Source organism: Gadus macrocephalus, chromosome 12, assembly GCF_031168955.1.
Source record: "Gadus macrocephalus chromosome 12, ASM3116895v1".
In the NCBI taxonomy this organism is placed as follows: domain Eukaryota; kingdom Metazoa; phylum Chordata; class Actinopteri; order Gadiformes; family Gadidae; genus Gadus; species Gadus macrocephalus.
The window spans coordinates 5,575,592-5,594,323 of record NC_082393.1 but is presented as its reverse complement, the minus strand read 5'-3'; the positions used below and the strand labels follow the sequence as shown (position 1 = coordinate 5,594,323).

General features: G+C 45.5%; 2 protein-coding genes across 9 annotated transcripts in view; one reads left to right on the top strand and one right to left on the bottom strand.

Annotated features, from left to right (window-relative positions):
• pex5la (peroxisomal biogenesis factor 5-like a) overlaps positions 1 to 11,715 on the top strand; it is a 67,239-nt gene extending 55,524 nt beyond the window's left edge. For all 3 annotated transcript variants that reach the window (XM_060067351.1, XM_060067350.1, XM_060067349.1), the window contains 4 exons: positions 316 to 534; positions 3,110 to 3,275; positions 7,173 to 7,330; positions 7,991 to 11,715. In XM_060067351.1, the coding sequence (XP_059923334.1) occupies positions 316 to 534; positions 3,110 to 3,275; positions 7,173 to 7,330; positions 7,991 to 8,192 (745 nt within the window). In that variant the 3' untranslated portion in view covers positions 8,193 to 11,715. The remainder of the gene's footprint in view (positions 1 to 315; positions 535 to 3,109; positions 3,276 to 7,172; positions 7,331 to 7,990) is intronic.
• Positions 11,716 to 11,780: 65 nt separating this feature from the next.
• usp13 (ubiquitin specific peptidase 13) overlaps positions 11,781 to 18,732 on the bottom strand; it is a 30,093-nt gene continuing 23,141 nt past the window's right edge. For all 6 annotated transcript variants that reach the window (XM_060067338.1, XM_060067340.1, XM_060067342.1 and 3 more), the window contains exons 19-21: positions 15,479 to 15,677; positions 15,001 to 15,085; positions 11,781 to 14,599 (exon numbers count right to left, since the gene is read on the bottom strand). In XM_060067338.1, coding sequence (XP_059923321.1) covers positions 14,503 to 14,599; positions 15,001 to 15,085; positions 15,479 to 15,677 — 381 coding nt within the window. In that variant the 3' untranslated portion in view covers positions 11,781 to 14,502. The remainder of the gene's footprint in view (positions 14,600 to 15,000; positions 15,086 to 15,478; positions 15,678 to 18,732) is intronic.

The window sequence follows — 18,732 nt, the reverse complement described above, 5'->3', positions numbered from 1 at the left end:
CTCCCGAGAAGCCACGGGAACCACAGGGAAAAAAACCACAGTCAGAACTCTGTGTCTCAGCAACCGAGTCGCACCACCATCTGCCCACCCGTCCCCCATGCAAATGCGCGGCGCGTGCAAACTTTAAGACTGATGCAAACGAGGCAGAGCTCTTTCATTCGCACCTAGGGGATCATTAGCTGTCGCCTGGTGTCGCCTGGTGTTGTCCCCCCTAGTGCCTGTCCCCATGAATCCATCCCCTCTCCCCTGGGGACCCCTTTGAAGTCCCCCCCCCCCCCATACCAAACCCACCCGCCTCCTCTGGTTCCCCTCCAGGTGTCTGGAGCTCCACCCCAACAACCTGGCGGCGCTCATGGGTCTGGCCGTCAGCCTGACCAACACGGGCATGCGGCAGGAGGCGTGCGAGGCCCTTCTGCGCTGGCTGCGCCACAACCCCAAGTACAAGCACCTGGTGAAGGGCAAGAGCCAGCCCAACGGCTCCCCGGGGTCCCAGCGGCGGATGTCTCGCGTCTCCACCGTGGGCCGCTACGAGTGGTGAGAGGACCGCGGGACGGAGGGGCCGGGGGGGTGACGGACGTCTGGCGAGATTAGGGGGGGCGAAGGGTTAATGGGAGGATCGGGATTCTTAGCTTCTGTGATTCTGAGATAAAAAAAAATAATAATAATTGGGACGTTGCTGTGCAAACAAACACAAATACACATGCACAGTCTCAGAAACGGGGGCTGTTTCAAAGCGACAGACAGAACCACACATTTACACACACACACACACACACACACACACACACACACACACACACACGCACACACGCAGTGACACGCACGCACACACACACACACACACACACACACACACGCACACACGCAGTGATACGCACGCACACACACACGCTCACATACAGAATGAGATGCAGATATACAAACGATCACAGAAACGGGGGCTGTATCAAAGACACATACCGAACCACACACAGACACATACACACCTACACATACAACGCAGACACACACACAGACACACATTCAACACAGACACACATACACACACAACGTGCATTATCATTAACGTCAGGGTTAGGGGTCGTAAAATGTGGCCTGCAATCCCTTTGAGGTTATTACTGTGATTAAGGGATATAGAAATAAAATGTACTGAACATACACAACACAAATATATATTATTATTTGTACTTGTTCCTTTGTCTTAGGTTTGCATCTGTATTGTGTACATTATTGCAATCAGTTGATATAACTTTTCCAAATATAAAAATGACATAATCGTCTTAACACTTTACTCCGCTTTCATGGCATATTTTGCCAAACCGCCTTTCTCAACACCCAGTGGACTGGAGTAGAGCCTGAATAATAACCTCCCCTATGTACTGAAACGAGAATCGATTTCGAATCGAGAACCGTGTTGAACCGAGAATTCATTTTGAATCAAACAATGACACAGACGAATCGCAAACCAAATTGAATCGTGAGATACCGATACATTCTCTCCGCGACTCCGTTTCCTATTGACTCGTTTTGACTGTTGGTGGTCATAGTCATCATCCTGGTCCCTTGTGTCTGCCCATACTGTTGGTTCCTAACCCCAAGGTAGTACAACAAAGTTTTGTTTCCAATGCAGGCTGCAGCATGACATTTATTATTAGTTAGTCGTGAAGCAGAAGTTTGTATCAAGAGCAACTTACAACAGTTTTTAAATCATGTCATAAAGTACCCTCCCACTAAGTAAGATGGTCTTTCTACTTTGACCACTGGGGTTTGAACATAGAACCTCTCTGGCTGGGAATCAAGCACAATAACCATCAGATAAAAGGATAACCCGCCCGAGGGTTCAATCATGTTCCTCGAAGTTAAAAGCGCTGAGACGAAAGGACCGACATCAGGCGTGTGCCCCCGGTGTATAAAATGAGCAATCTGATGATTGACGCTATAAGAGCGGTGGCCGTTCATGCACTCATGAGGGACTCGGCCACGGCGGGGCTGTCCACGGCTGTCCTTGGTTGGAAACATCACAGGGAGGACTGAGGTGTCAGGGATCTTGCTGGGGGGGGGTTGAAAGCGGTCTTAATTAGCCGCTACTGTAAGGAGTTCAAGAAGCCGCCCGGGGGAATTCAGTCGTATTTTAGACTCATGTCAGCCTTGAGGAATAGTATGCGTACTGAAAACAGTTTTATTTTTTTCTCCCAATGTACGTCATGTCAAGGGTTGTGGTTATTAGCGCTGGAAAAAATAAAAGGGATTGAGATGTGTCGCTTATTTTAAGATGAAAAATGTTTTTCGACGAAATTGGAACAAAGTACTGGACAAAAATAACCCAGGTGAACATAGAGGAGCCAGCCAAGCTTTCAATCCTCAAGACAGAAAGAAAACATACATTTAAGGATCGGCTTTCCCTTTCCTTTTTTTCTCTTTCTTACTGTTTTACCTTCTCTCGATCTCACACACACACACACACACACACACACACACACACGCACACACACACACACACACACACATACACACTCACACTCACCCATTAATGCATTCAACTCTCAAGGCTGTGATGACGCAATCCTCTGCACACCATTGCCAGGGAGTCCAGGAGCGATTCTCTCCTTCACTGCCAGAGCTTAAACAGCACTAACCTTCTCTAATCCCCTCCTGCCTTGTGTGTGTCTATGTGCATGTGTGTGTGTGTGTGTTTATGTGTATGTGTGTCTATGTGTCTATGTGTACGTCTGTTTGTGCATGTGTGTGTGTGTGTATGCCTTACGTGCGTGTCTGTGTGTGTGTGTGTGTGTATTTTTGTGTGTGTGTGTGTGTGTGTGTGAATGTGTACGTCTGTATGTGTGTGTGTGTGTATGTGTGTGTGTGTGTGTGTGTGAATGTGTACGTCTGTGTGTGTGTGTGTGTGTGTGTATGTGTGTGTGTATGTGTGTGTGTGTGTGTGTGTGTGTGTGAATGTGTACGTCTGTGTGTCTGTGTGTGTGTGTGTGTGTGTGTGTGTGTGTGTGTGTGTCTGTGTGTGTGTGTGTGTGTGTGTGTGTGTGTGTGTGTGTGTGTATGTGTGTGTTTATGTGTGGGTGGTCATGCATGCCGTGGGTGTCCCCGTCCACAGCAGCCTGCTCCCAGAGGCGCGGGAGCTGTTCCTGGAAGGGGTGAGGAACAACTGCGACAGCGTGGACCCCGACCTGCAGACGGGCCTGGGGGTGCTCTACAACCTCAGCGGGGAGTTCAACAAGGCCGTGGAGGCCTTCAACGCCGCCCTCTCAGTGCGGCCACAGGTACGGTAGGTCCTGGGGCCCTGGCGGTTAGAGCTGCTCGATTCTGGTCGAAAGGGGGTCAAATTTGGGTCAATATCGAAATCACGATTATTCAAAACGACTATTGTTGAGTTTGAAAACATGATGCATTTATTTAAAGGGGACATATTATTAAACCAGGTGTGAGTGTGATTAGCTCTTACGAGCCGTTTCGAAAATCAGCCCCTTCTGACATCACTAGTGGGCGTGTCCACGCCAGAGCTGCCAACTCTCCCGTTTTTCCCGAGTTTCTCCCGTTTTCTGATCCATCTCCCGCCGCCCTCCCGTTTTGTCATTTCTCCCGGTTAACTCCCGTATTTCACGATGTCCAAACTTATTTTATTTATAATCAAATCAAAATGTGTGTCGAATGTTCTAAAGTTGCCAGATCATGTATCAAACGCAAGCATGAGAGGCAACGCAAGCGTCAGCCAATCAAATGCATTTGCAGCAAATACGACAGCACAGGCTGTAGCCAATCAGATCACGTCTATGGTCACTTCTCAAGAGCGCAGAGCTAAAAAAAAAACATGGCGGAGCAAACTCCGTAAATGGTCGTATAGAAATGGCAGAAGCGGGTGTACCATCGAAGAAGATTATGTGTACTTTTAAGTCGGAATGGACCAAAGAGTATGATTCAATATCAAATAGTCACCTGGACAATAGTCACGCTTTTTGTAAAGCGCGTCGGGTTGATTTTAATATAGGGCACGGCGGTAAAAATTACGTCGGTCAACATTTAAAGTCCCTGAAACATGTCCGTGCTGCCGGGGCACAAAAGGGCTCTGTCATCCATGCTCCCCACCACCGGCCCCGCCCCCCGCCGCCGAAATCTCCCGGATTTTGCTAGTCAAATGTTGGCAGGTATGGTCCACGCCCACTAGTGATGTCAGAAGGGGCAGATTTTCAAAACGGCTTGTAAGACTAATCACACTCACACCTGGTGGTATCCCTTTAAAAAATATAGATGTTTATAAAAATGTATATTTTTAACTTGATTATATTATCGTTTGAGCCCAAAAATGTGGTTAATCGATCCACCGCCGCACCACCGAGTACCACCACGATGTGTGACCCAGCCCTGCCACCACAGGGACGTCCACCCAGACTAGGCAGATACAGAAGCAGACTTCTAGGAAGCCATCGAGAGCCACGCGCCTCATGCACCTCACATGCTCGCGCACGCACTCAGTGCACACCGACATGCATGCTGACTGTAGAGTCTTTTCGAGCGGATGTGCAGTGTCTTTGTGTGTCTCGGAAAGCACTTATAAACACACTATAAAATGCATTATTATTAACCACATGCAGACACACAAACACACATACGCATGTACAGTCTCAGAAACGGGGGCTGTTTCAAAGCGACATACAGAACCCCATATTTACACACACACACACACACACACACACACACACACACACACACACACACACACACACACACACACACACACACAGACAGACAGACAGACAGACAGACAGACAGACAGACAGACAGACAGACAGACAGACAGACAGACAGACACACATGCAAACACACACAAGCTCACATACATATACATAATGAAATGCAGATATACAAACGATCACAGAAACGGGGGCTGTATCAAAGACACATACAGAACCACACACACAAACACATACACAAAGACGCCAACACACGTACACACATACAACGCAGACACACAGGGACACACATTCAACACAGAAACACACGCACACACACACGCACACACACACACACACACACACACACAACGTACATTAGCATTAAAGTCAGGTTGGTCAAGTTGGCCTGCATCCCTTTGAGTCTCTAACTGTGATTAAGGGATATACAAACATAATGTACTTGACATACACAATACAAATATAAATCACCTGACATTATGCATACACATTTCCAGATGGGAAGGACGCAAATCCCTCTAAATCCACTTCACACGTAGCCTTGCTAGCGTCATCAAGGGAAGGCTCCTCAAATCATCTGCAGCAAAGCACAGCAGGCAGCCTGTCACACCTTGCATCACACGCATGCAGCTGATAGACAATGAACTCATGAACCCCTGACTGGCACACTAGCATCTCACACACACAGCTGAGAGACAATGCACTCATGAACCCCTGACTGGCACACTAGCATCTCACACACACACAGCTGAGAGACAATGCCCTCCTGAACCATAGACTGACAAACTAGATTCACACACACGCAGCTAGCTCACATGCTAGCTCCTTCACCCGTCATCTTGCATGTTTTAATAACAAAGGCGTGCACGCAAACGCTCACACACACAGAAGTGCTGCATGCACACACACAAGTGCGGCATACACACACACACACACTCACACAAACACAAAGAAGTACAGCAGACACACACACACACACAAACACAAAGAAGTACAGCAGACACAAATACACACACGCACACACAAGTGCGGCATACACACACACGCACACACAAAAACACACATAAAGAAGTGCAGCAGACACACACACACTGACCTACACACACACACACACACACACACACACACACACACACACACACACACACACACACACACACACACACACAAACACGTACAAAACCCCACTTTAGAAGATGGTTAAACACTTGCAGACGTACACACTCCTGAGTTCTACACACTAACACAAAGATCATTAGCATACTGTTTGCATTGCAGCATCTCCTTCATGCAAATAGCTCTGTGTGTTCTGTGAGTGCCGTCCCATGTTACTCACGGCTAAGTCACCCCATATTTGACTTTGTAATACCGACCTCCCTGCAGGATAAATAGCTTTGAACACAAAGGGAAAGGCTTATATCTCAGTGCTCAGGGAAAGATGAAGGCCCGTAATGTCTCGACCTCTGCTTGGAGCAGACCGCCTCAGGGGGGGAGAGGGGTACAGGACAATGCCCCCTATCCCCCCTGGGGTAAATTAGCTCTCCTTGAATTAACCTTGTCGTTATGGGAACGGCCCAGGCTTCTTCTACAGACGAGTCATGTTGGCCTCCAAAGTAAAAATAAAATAGCATTGTAAAAATAAACAGGCACAGTTTGCTCATTTAGAAGTTTAGTTTAGATCTCTAGCTTTTAGTTGTGGAGCTATTTAAGGACTCGCAACTCTGTTTCACACTTGAACTTTTACCATCAATATTACGATTCACAAACACATTGATTTATTGGAGAGATAGACTTCATCAGCTCTTCACATCAAGGCTGCTTTATGTTCGGCTCCCTTTATGTTGACATTCAAATGGATCATTCAGAGATGATGACAGGACATGAGATAGCTGCATTTGGCTCAGGCACTTGGGCTGAACTGCAGTAGATAAGTGCTATTTGGGAGTGACAGAATTGGAAGCCTACCTTGCCATTATTTTTCATTTAGTCCCTCTGCCCTCTTGCCCCTCCATACCTATCATACCTCCAACCCTACAGGCACACCCATAATCTGCATCCTTCTGACGCACGCGTACTCAACAGCCTCAACACCAGTTAGCCAAGGCCGAACCCAGTCGTTAGAGCCTAGAGTTGAGGCAGGGACCTTAACCGTTTTGTCCACCTAGCCTCACCTGTATCTTTGAAACCATACCCGTCTCATACAGACATTCTTGTCTTGTATCTGAATGGTCTTGTGTTCCTTGTGCTTCCGTAGGTCGTCTCCTGTGAGGTGCACCCCCACCACCTTGCTTGAATAAATACAAGGGTCAAAATGACTCACTCCATTCCCATGCTTTGAATAGACTAAAGACCAATCTTTTTATCCAGGTCTTTCGACCAGCCTGACTCCCTGTTCCTATAACTACAACATGTCGTCGCAGTCGGTCCGGTGACTTTTTCGTCCTCAGCAGCTGTGGTGACCTTTTGCAGGACTACCTGCTGTGGAACCGCCTGGGGGCCACGCTGGCTAACGGGGACCGCAGCCAGGAGGCAGTGGAGGCCTACACCAAGGCCCTGGAGCTCCAGCCAGGCTTCATCCGCTCCCGCTACAACCTGGGCATCAGCTGCATCAACCTGGGGGCACACAGGTGAGGGACGTCTGGATGGGCCTCAGCTCCTCTCTGCCTGGGGGGCTGGGGGGAGCCCAGGACCGGGTCCCAGCTCCGCTCTGCCTGGGGGGTTGGGGGGGGGGACAAGGACTGGGTCAAAGCTCCTTTGTGCCTGGGGGGCTATGCGCTCCAGGTCTAGTTTTACCGCTGATGTTCAGGGGACGAAGTCCGGCACGGGGAGGTCTGTGTTCTCCTAGCAAGACAGAGAGGGTGGACAGTAGAGTGTGAGGGAAAAGCAGAAGCTTGTGTATAATGCATGGTCAAAAACAAAGGGGTTAATTACGCAGGTCAACCAGGACACCACTCTGAGCATCTACGCCACAAAACAAACTCAGTCTAACGCTACACAGCCAACCACAGTTCAACAAAAGGAGTTCACAAAAGATATGAAGAAAACATGCAAGTCAACACCACTGATAACACAAGAAAGGGCACTTCATCTGGAGGTGGCTCCCCGGCCCTATCCTATGGCAGCCAACTGCTAAATAGCTCCTCGCTAGGATAGGTACAGTTAGCTACAGTTAAACCACAAAAGGAACCAGTGACATGCCACCGCTAACCGATGTCGCACCAATGCAACAACCAGTGTTGGACCATCAGACTAACCAGGCATTCTGTCCGTCTATCTGTCCGCTCCAGGGAGGCGGCCGGTAACTTCCTGACGGCCTTGAGTCTGCAGAGGAAGAGCAGGAGCCACCAGCTGTCCCACCAGGTGATGTCGGGGAACATCTGGGCCGCGCTGAGGATCGCCCTGTCCATGATGGACCAGCCGGAGCTCTTCCAAGCGGCCAACCTCGGAGACCTGGATCTCCTCATGAAGGCCTTCAACCTGGACATTTGAGGGGGTTTAGTCACCATAGGATAGACCCCCTCCCCCCCTCCCAACCCAGTCCCACGTCTCTCCAAAACAAACCCAAGCCTGAGAGTCCAAAGTGCTCGTTGAAGAATGGACAGTTTTTTTAGGGAATGACTGTGCTTCCTTTTGCACGGTGGTTTTAAAAAACAACACCCCACGGTTCTATATATTTTTTCGAAGCCGTTTTCGTAGGAGAGGTTGATGCTTTAATTGGCGACTTTGAGATGGATTTCTGCTGCACTGTAAATGGTGATTTCCCCGAAGAACACAAGGACGGGCAGAGATTATACAAGCAATGCCTTAGAGAACCCGTCAATTAAAAGCCCCACTCATCTCGCGGAGGAGAAGTGTGGCTTTGGGACAGGAGATGGAGGAAGACGTCACAGAGAACTATTTTGATCACGTGTACAGAGCAGATGTTTTGTAAAAGAATTTAAAAAAAAACGTAACTAGACTTTGGGATCCAACTACTTACTTCAGGACAATGTCACCTTAGAGGAAAGTGTTTAGGGAGTGGACAAGGAAACGCATGAACTGGGACATTTTCTGTTTGTTGGTTTTTACCCATCCATGTTCAAAACATTGCATGCGTAGGTCATTTCCATAGTGGGACATTGGACATTTAAATGACCTTCAAATAGTTTCTCATTGCACTTCAAGGGACTATGCTCATCGTATATGGAGGGGCGGAGCGAGCCTCACTGGAACGCATGCATACAATAATATTTATTTAAGTTTTTTTATAAAAACAAAATGCTAAGCCATTTTTGGGCTGGAGTGAATTTCGTTAGCTTTGAGCTTCGTTAACCATAGCTTCGTTCACTCTTTAGTATTTTGTTTTTTTGTTTATGTCTTTGTTTAGCTTTTTTCGCTTTCTAAATCAAAAGATTGCACACTAAAAATTGCATTTGCATCAGTAACCCTTTACAAGTTGTTCTTAATAGTACCGATTCAAGGTACTCCTGTTCACTTTTTTTAATCTCTGATGACTTTCGAACTAGTAGGCACTAGGCAGCATTACATATTATGATGCAATTTCAGCATCAGCAGCCAATCTTTGTTTAACCATTTAGCAGACATGTTTATCCAAAGCTACTTCCAGTAGATTCAGAATCATGTATTTAAGGAGCAGGAAGGGGACAGGCAGCCCCCACACTAAAAAGGTGTATTTTTTGTCCTGTCACACTATGGCGTGGCGCTGCTGTTCCTTACCTCGGTTTCATCAAATGCAATGACAAGGCTTCAAAGCTTTCTGTCAGATTTGCTTTAAACCTGCAGGGCCAGGCACATATTTTTCTCTGAGCCTTGGAGAAGCTCAAAGACTTCCTTTCACTCCCGGACACATAAGAAAACTGCCATTGAACATCAAAGTCTTCACCGCTGGTATCTCTGTCAATGACCAAGATTAACTATCGAGTAAGCCAGTATTGACAGTTGAGCTGCAAAATAGGAAAATATGGGTGCGGGTTGAGGCTGCAGTCTTAAAGAGAACAGGTTTACACATGAAGGAGCCGCCAGCACAGATAGGTGTATGCAACCTACTTTATTCTGTAGGGACTTAATATAGGGACTTAAGATACTCAAAAGGCACCAACTGAGCGAATACATTGAGCTGACAAATTATCATGCAGATCTTTGTTGCAATAGCACCATATTTTTTTAAGTAACATTACCCACAAAAATAGATGTTGGTGTCCATTATAATTGTTGCACTTCAAAAGAACACCACTACAAAGATCCTCAAGTTGAATTTGCTATAAACTAGACGGTTGATTTTTTTTGGTCTTTAAAGACAACTTGCAATGCCTTCAGCTCAGTCATATGGGTTTCTGCTCTTTGACACTTAATTGAATGAGACTCAAATTAAAATAGCCTGCATTAGAAACAGATTAGAAACCTGGCGTGTCCAAGCAAGGCTTTGGGACATGTCTTGGCACAAGCAAGCCGTTGACCAAATCCACCTCTAATGATTCCCTGGAAGTCTTCCGCGAACAGGAGACGATGCAAGACGTTGCTTGAGTATTCCCCCTGTATCTAAACACTACATGTGGTCTGTCCTCTGTCATCCCCTTCCTAATCTTAACTGCCCCATCAGCATGATTTAGAAACAAAGCTTGAAAACATAAATCGTTTTTTTTAATACACACACGCATTTTCCTATGGGCTGCTAGGCCTTTGCTTGTTATTTTCTTGCGGTTTCAAATTTAGATACTTGTAGTTCAATAGAAATTAAAAATACTTTATTTTTTTAACAAGAGGTCGTTTTTTTTTTCCAAACGCTGGCTTTTCTCTGATCAACACCGTGTGCACAGCAGCCCCGCAGATGTGTACTCAGATAAGATGCCTGAAGAAGAGGATGTCTTGTTTTTGTAGAAGCTAGAACAGGCCTTCACACCTTCTCAGGTTTACTGACTTAGCATGCGCCTGAAGGAGGAACTGGCCCGTGGTTGATGCATACCAGTTCCTCAATGCTTGTCTCAGTTTTTTTTTTGCCGTTTTTTTTTAATTTTCTTTTAATTCTCATGCATGAACTTGCAAAAACCAAGTGCTTTCTCTTGATCTCCCAGTTAACCTATAACATGAATTATAACCTTACAGTTACCCGGCAATATTTCTACCATGCACTTTCAAATTTGACATTGAAAAAATATTTTGTGTGTATGCGTGTGTATGTATATATTCAGTCTATATATTGTACACAAGATACACAACCAATCAAATATAGTTCTCACACTGTTTTCAAACATTACAGTAACACATTGACAAAACCTTTAAGGTATGTCAAAACTAGATTAACATAACGAACATCACATCATTACTATTAGCTATTCAGTCACGACACAATCTAAAATGAGATCAACAAGCAAGTTGTTCAGTCGTCTCTAATCCGTGTCTTCTCAGAAGACCTGAACATCAAATACAACCAAGGATCGTTTGGTGTGTTAGCATCAAATAATGAACACACTCATTCATGCAATCATTACCACATGCATGTTATAGCACGCACAATACTGTAACTTCATGTAGATGATATGTTGGACTTAAAAGTTATTAACTTGAATGTTATGGTGCATTATACCAGTCATAACATGCTCTATATCATTTGAAAGGCATATTTTATAGATAATACTAGGCAGATTAAATAAACAGAACTACCAGGTACTTTCTACTTATACATGCTTTATAGGGTGGGTTTTTGTCATTGGGCAGCACGGTATCTTGTGTACAATACATTGACCTTTGTCCATTATTCTACTTATCTGCCACATGAAGTACATATACCTGTCTTCAGAATTCTTTACTTATCAAAACAACTAGAATTAAGATTTCCTTGATTTTGATGCAAGAAATGACGTTAGCATTTATATTCTACTAGTTTACTTAAGCATCTATAATGCATATTAATCTACCTGTATACCCAGCCACAAGGAAACACAGTAGCACCTTTGAAATATACAATATGAAAGTAATCTTTTAAAAATAAAAAATCTGTTATTCAGTCCATTTATTAATGTCTCTGTTTTCACCAACATGCAACATTTTTGATTCCGAACAAAGCAGCAGTGCCACAAGTCAATAACATTTGTGTTTATTGAACCATCCAAACATTGCAGGTATGCAGTATTACAAGGCATAGTACATACTGTCATGACAGCAGTATTCACCTGCACTAGTGAAATACTGTATCAACAGCAATATTTAGATGAAAACATAAAAAAAAGTAAACTAAAATCGCCAATTCAGGGATTTTATGTAGTCAAAACTTCAGACATGGCTTCAACAAAAAATAAATGACAATAGTACCATTTTGAAACTTTGTTTAATGAAAAAGTCTAATCAACTCCCACAAGGTACAGTTGTACAATCCAAATTACTAAATGTCTACATTTAGTGCACAAGCCGTCGGTACAAAAGGCGAGTTTGGTGACCGAAAAGGAAAGTGATTTACCCTTCACAACCCGAGAGACAAAGAGGAGTTCAGTAAAAAAAAAACCTGAGGCTGAGGGGAAGCCGAAACAAGAAAATGGATATTTATACTTTATGAGTGTTAGCATAATAAACACAGTAGCCAAGCACAGGAACTAGGCCTAGAGAGAACAGAAGGTGCATTGAAACGAAGAGGGAAGCCCTAAGCTGATAACATAATTTAGCACGTTGATTTTGAAACACCCTCGGAACATAATGTGCATTCTATTACTTCCGTTTCTGTGGGTGCAGATTTACGTGGGACTTGCATAGAGAGAGGGAGACCGTTTGAACTCCACACTGTAAAAAAGTATGCACGGTAGGCTACCGGAGTACTCATTAAGTATAACTCGGTGACGAAGAGTAGTGACGATGTACTCCGACTCATATACTAAGCATTCATCAGAGAGGTGTTAACAGTGTGCAGGAAACAATAGAACATTTTATAGAACAAACCTTATGCAGTTGTTCTTTCACGACATAAAGGTATTTTCCCAGCGAAAGAAGAAAATTAATGACATTACCAAACTCCATGACCTGAGTGGTTTTGAGACGGGAGCCTGAGCGCACCGCTGCCTGCGTGCACTAATTGGTTGCTCCTGGATAACTCCAGGTGTTTCATGTTCACACGGGGACAATCATTCCGGCAAATGAGTCTCCCGAAACAGCAACTTAAATGCATGCCTTCCCCCCTTAAAGACGGGTTAACCACTAGGAGTGAATAAATGTCAAAATAGATAGAATAAAACACTATTCCAATATTTACAGACAGTTATGGTTTTTGGATGCATTTTTGCGTTGCTTTAGTTCAGTTACGGTCAGTGATGGTTGTAGTTGATACCGGTGAGTGATAAGCAATCTTAAGAAGAAAAGCTGATGAGACAAAAAAAGGACTGAACAATTGGTTGGCAAACAAAACTCACAGGAGGATTTGTCCGCTCTCCTGCAGAGCATGGCCAGCGAGCGGAAAACACGTTTGGTTCGGAGGAGGGACACGTAAGAGGTGAGCACATTTCAGCGGAGGGAACCCGGGAGGAGGCAGGGTTTCCGTGGTTGACATCAGATCACTGAGGTGGAGCAGCACCGTGGTTGTTTCTCGTTTCTTGTGTCTTTGAGGGGAACGGCGCTGTTTCAGCGAGACACACGCAGCTCTTTAATTATTTACACCGGGGGTGATTAGACACACTCGAGATGCTGAGAGACGGATCTCACTGCATATTGCATAGGGTTGATTACGAGTCGAAGAGGCGTTATATATACGGTAGCTAATTTAGCCAAACGCTGGGAATATCACCTGTAGTAACTACAGTTGTAATTTGTGAAATCGGTTGGGCTGTAATGCATCAAGTGCATAAGAAAAATACAAACATGTGTAAATCATCCTTTGCAGATCAGTTGCATCCGATCTACTTATTCTAATTATGACGGTTTGATTGATTTACCTCATTTTAATCCTGTTATTTGAAGGTGAACGTTGTCCGGACAAGACTTTAACACCCGTAACCATTCCCGCCTCCGGTGCAGGGATGACCTTTTCACCGGCTTTTATGCAACTGTCGGACCCATGCACAGTCAGCATTCTGCCGTCGCCTCACTTCTGCACTGGATTTTGTCGGCACGGATATTGAATAAATCATGTTGTTGTTGCAGTGTTTTTTTGATGCCATAGGGCAAAAAGAAAAAAGAATACGGTAATTGACTATACTGTAGTGTTTGGTTGCTAAAGGCTGCCATTTTGTTTAGCCTCTGTGGGTTGGCAGTGAAGCATTACATCAAGTGTAACTCGATTTGTTTTTTTTATAATCCCGCTACGGGGACTGAAGGCATAGCGAGTGAAGGGTCGGATTGGATATGTTTCAGTGTGTGTAAACCACACACAAATAACCGAAAAATTGCACACATCCCTTTTTTTCTTTTTCCCACCTACACAGTTTGAGAAGGAAAGCACCTAAAGCAAAAGCATCCATTTAAAGCAGGACATAAAAACGACGACAACTACACTAAAAACCAAAAAAGCGTGTTTGCTTTTACTTCCCGTCCGCAGCAGGTTTTTGAACGCTTTCTCCGTGTTTTCTCCAGTGGTTTCGGGCTGTGGGGAGCAGCAGCCAACGTGTTGGCTGGTGTTAAGGGCAGAGGCCTTCCACCATGGTGGATCACACACTGGGGCTGTGGAAGGGTGGTGGTGGGGATGGCGATGGTGGTTCTGCTTCGGGGGCCTTCTCTCCACAGGGTGTCCTTAGGGTTAGGGTTGCTGCTCTCCAGGGGGGTGGGGGCGGGGGGCTCTGGCAGACTTGGGGTGGCTGAGAGACTGGTTCTGGTGATTTCTCTTCTAGCTGCTGGACAAGCGCCGGTAAAAGTATATGTAGCCCAAGTCTTTGGGAGGGCGTTCCGACAAAGACACTTTGTGATCGTTGTAGATCACCCACCTGGCAGAACCAAAGTCAACGAGAAATATAATGAATCAAACAATTATGGAGGTGCATTAAAAGGTGACATATTATTCCACCAGGGGTGAATGGGATGAGCCGTTACAATCTGCCTCTTCTGACATCACAAGTGGGCGTGTCCACCTAGATGTATAGATGAGCATTGTTTGCTACAGTCCACTGGGTAGGCTGGTAGACCGATCGATTCAGCACACATCTAGGTGGACACGCCTACTTGTGATGTCAGAAGAGGCCGATTTTCCAAACAGCTTGTAACAGCTAATCACACTCAAACCTGGTGGTATAATATGTCACCTTTAAGGTGTGAGTGAAACAATGCGAGGGACAATGTGAGGCGATGAAATGGGAGTGTGTTGGTGTTGCGTGGGGTTTGTGCTGACCTTCCCTCCTTCTTGATGTGACACACGTAGTGACCGGACATTGTGGACGCCCCCATGTGGCTGATGAAGGCCAAGAGCTCGTAACCTAGGGGAAAATAGAAGGAATAAGGACGTTCAAACAGAATCAGTAAAACTTGCTGATCCCATTACATGTGGGTCACACAGTTTGCTGATTAATAACGGAATCAGTCCACCTTAAGTACCTCATACCTCCGATTTGGTCTATGGATATCACATTCCATCTTGACATTGCTATCGTCATACACCCTATGTTATACGTGTTCAACATCATTCTGAAGCAACAGAATATTGTAAAATATGTAAAAAAATACAAAAAATACAAATATTAACGAGTCCAGGTTAAACAGGTTTCGCCCTGAAGATGGCAGCAAACTAACCAGCAGTGGCCTGGTGCCTAGTGACTCTTTAACCTGATCAACAAGTAGAAAGGAAAGTAAAGAGATCTGGAGCCACTCACGTCCCGGTCCGTCCTTGACGCGGGGCCCGGCCGCGTCCGCCTCGGGGTCCGGAGACAGGGTGGGGTCGCTGTGGGAGTTGGGCAATGAGAAGGCCTGGTTGGTGGGCTCGGTGTCGGCCATGTCTGACAGCGCGTCGCTCTGCTGCTCCTCCTCCGGGTGCGTGAAGATCCAGTCCAGCGCTCGCTCGAGGTTGTTGTTCTGGGGAACGGACCAGGTGACCATTAGGGAACAATCTCTTACACACGCACACACACACACACACACACACACTTAAATAATCAGCCACCATTTTGTCATCATATTTGGGACTCTGCACTTACTGTATAGTCCTTCAATTACAATAGTTTTACTGAAGAGAAAGTACTTGCAGTATTTTAGTGTTCTTGTAGCACTATTTGTACTATCAGTGTTTGAATTGGTAAAACTACTTTTTATTTGTTGTCAATGCTTATATTTCTAAATGAAGAGTAGGAGTTAGAAGCTATACATAAAGATATTGACTTCATTGTTTTACAAAGATTATTGTAGACTGCAGCTGAACGAACGAAAAGATAATACAGGAAGAAGAGTGAATGAATGAACAGGAAGAATGAATGCATGAAACTGCAAATGTGGATCGATCGATTGCGGATCTCACGCAGTCCGGAAATGGCAAGGAACTTAGAAATCTGATTCCATAATCTGATATTTTAATTCACTAATCTGATATTTTAGTTCACTATTCAACACTACAACTATCAGTCGATATTTTTTTCTCTTTCTTCCCTCTGTGGCTTTGCTTGCGTCAGGCATCACAATAGAACGGTCTCACAGTCCAAACAGCAGGTGTGGAAGCAACTCTGACCTAATAAAACACCTGTGTATCTTCCCCCCCCATCGCTCCTCATCTGTCAGTTTGTATTCAAGTAACCCAGCCTAACCAGACCCTTGAATAAAGAGGCTGCTTCATTCAAAACGACATGAAACATAATCAAAATAATACTTTTTTTGCTTTCAATTTTTCAGTTTTTCCACTTGGCCGGCCTCAGCAGGATGACCTGCCCTCCATCGTGTGGACGAGACCCGTTTCGTCTCTACCCTTGGACCGGCCGGCTGTCCCGACTAAACCCTCTGTGGCTCTTTATTCATCTCCATTGACAAAAACCACCAGCACGTCTGCTCGTGCTCCCTCCTCCGAAACCGTCCCACCGTTCTGCCACCCATCCAATAAAGACGCCCATCTGGCTGAGGGAATAAAACATAAAACTGTGCCCCTCAGCTCGTTGCGTCGACTCCCAAATAGAGGCGTGAATCAAGGGAATGTCTGCAGGAGAACGGGGAGGGGGGGGTAGGTGTGGCTTCTAGGGGGGGGGGGGGGGGGGCTTGCCACGCTGGCGGTCTCGTTTTCCAAACTAAGCGGCCCATCGGGCTTCACTACCGTTTAACACGACCCCCTCGTTCTCCACCTCCTCCAACACCACTCTCTCTTAGTCTCAGAGCCATTAATAGACCAGCCTCCCCCCCCCCACCCCACCCCTGCTGTCTAGCACCTCCATTTCCCTCAGGAGAGATACATGTTTACATTGACCCCCGAAAAAACATCCCCACCCAATCATCCACAGCACTGGGCTTCGAGGAATGGGGGGGAGGGGCAAACAAGGAAGCACAAATCTAATTCTGTCCAGCATATTAGCGGTTCTGTTGATCTATTTTTGGCAATGGCTCTGTGTGTGTGTGTGTGTGTGTGTGTGTGTGTGTGTGTGTGTGTGTGTGTGTGTGTGTGTGTGTGTGTGTGTGTGTGTGTGTGTGTGTGTGTGTGTGTGTGTGTGGCAGGCTGAAACAAGAGAATCTGCCGCCATTTGGGAACAGTCAGAGTCTGTGGACTGTGTCTGCGGATCACTCCGATGCACCGAGAACACGTGATGATCACTCATTATTAATATTAAACATGAAGGACGCATGAGCAACTCCCGAATAAGTTGAGTGTGGAGATGGTGACGATGACGGAGGGGCAGATATGACCCCCCCCCCCGCCCCCCATTGAATACATCCAGATCTTTCCGCTTGACCTGAGCGAGCTGCAATAGCAGTGACGCTGCTTCTGTGACGCTTGTAGGCGCTGGGAGGAGAGCAGACACCTCATACCATCGAGGGCGCTTGGGGACAAATTGCCGGTTGCTCAAGGGATGAGGCCACATGCAGGGCAGCATCTAGGGCTTGTTTTATGAGGAACGGGGATCGCGTCTCGGCCCTCGAGCACTCGTCCCTGTTCAGACTTGGATCTCATTTCATGGTAGCAGGTCATGCATGCAAGTCATCGAACTGCCGCCGAGATTAAAGGTGCAGTGTGTAGGATTTAGTGGCATCTAGCGGCGGGGTTGCAGATTGCAGCAAACTGAATACGCTGCTAGATCCGTTCCGATAGATTCCACATTGTTATATAAGGTTTTAGATGCCTGGTAGCCTGTTATGATGAATGGTTTTAGATGCCTGGTAGCCTGTTATGATGAATGGTTTTAGATACCTGGTATCCTGTTATGATATATGGTTTAGATGCTTGGGTTTATTTACTTATTGATTATTATTTGTTCTATGTATTTGCTTATTTTTACAAGTTCAAAGAAACATTGGCAGTTTCAGAAGCACTGTCCAATTACATGTTACAGTTTAAAATCAGTGCATATAGCATTAAGAAAAGAACAGCATCCATCCCTAACAGCAGACCAACTTCCAAACAGATTTAGCAAACATGACGCAAGTAAGTACGTTTAAGCTGGGACTGGACTGTTTTTAAATCCTGAACCTGGTTTAGACTGGCAGAGTAGGGTCTTCCAGAGCCTTTAATTGAAAATGCACTTTGTGCAAAGAAGTCTTACAGCATCTAATTCGATAGTTTCCTTCTGTTAAGTTTCAGGTGTTAATTGGCATTTGGGGAAGTCGAGTTTTGAAAATATGTTGTAACTGGCGCTAGATAGTGGTGACACGTAAAGTTACAATGTGTCATTTCAACTAGCTTATCGATTATTTTTCCATGATTTAGATCAAGTCTCAGTAACACAACTTATATAAAATATACAACTTCTATACAATATACAATACAAATAGAAAAGATATAATGATCAATACATTTAAAAGACTCCTATGCATCAGGCTTTTCATTGGGAAACCGATGGCCCTCCATGCTGCCATGGTCACAAGCTGTACATCCTCAAACCAGGGCTCAAAGAGTCCTCATCTGACAGGTACAACTCATCCTCCTCCTCCTCATATGGAT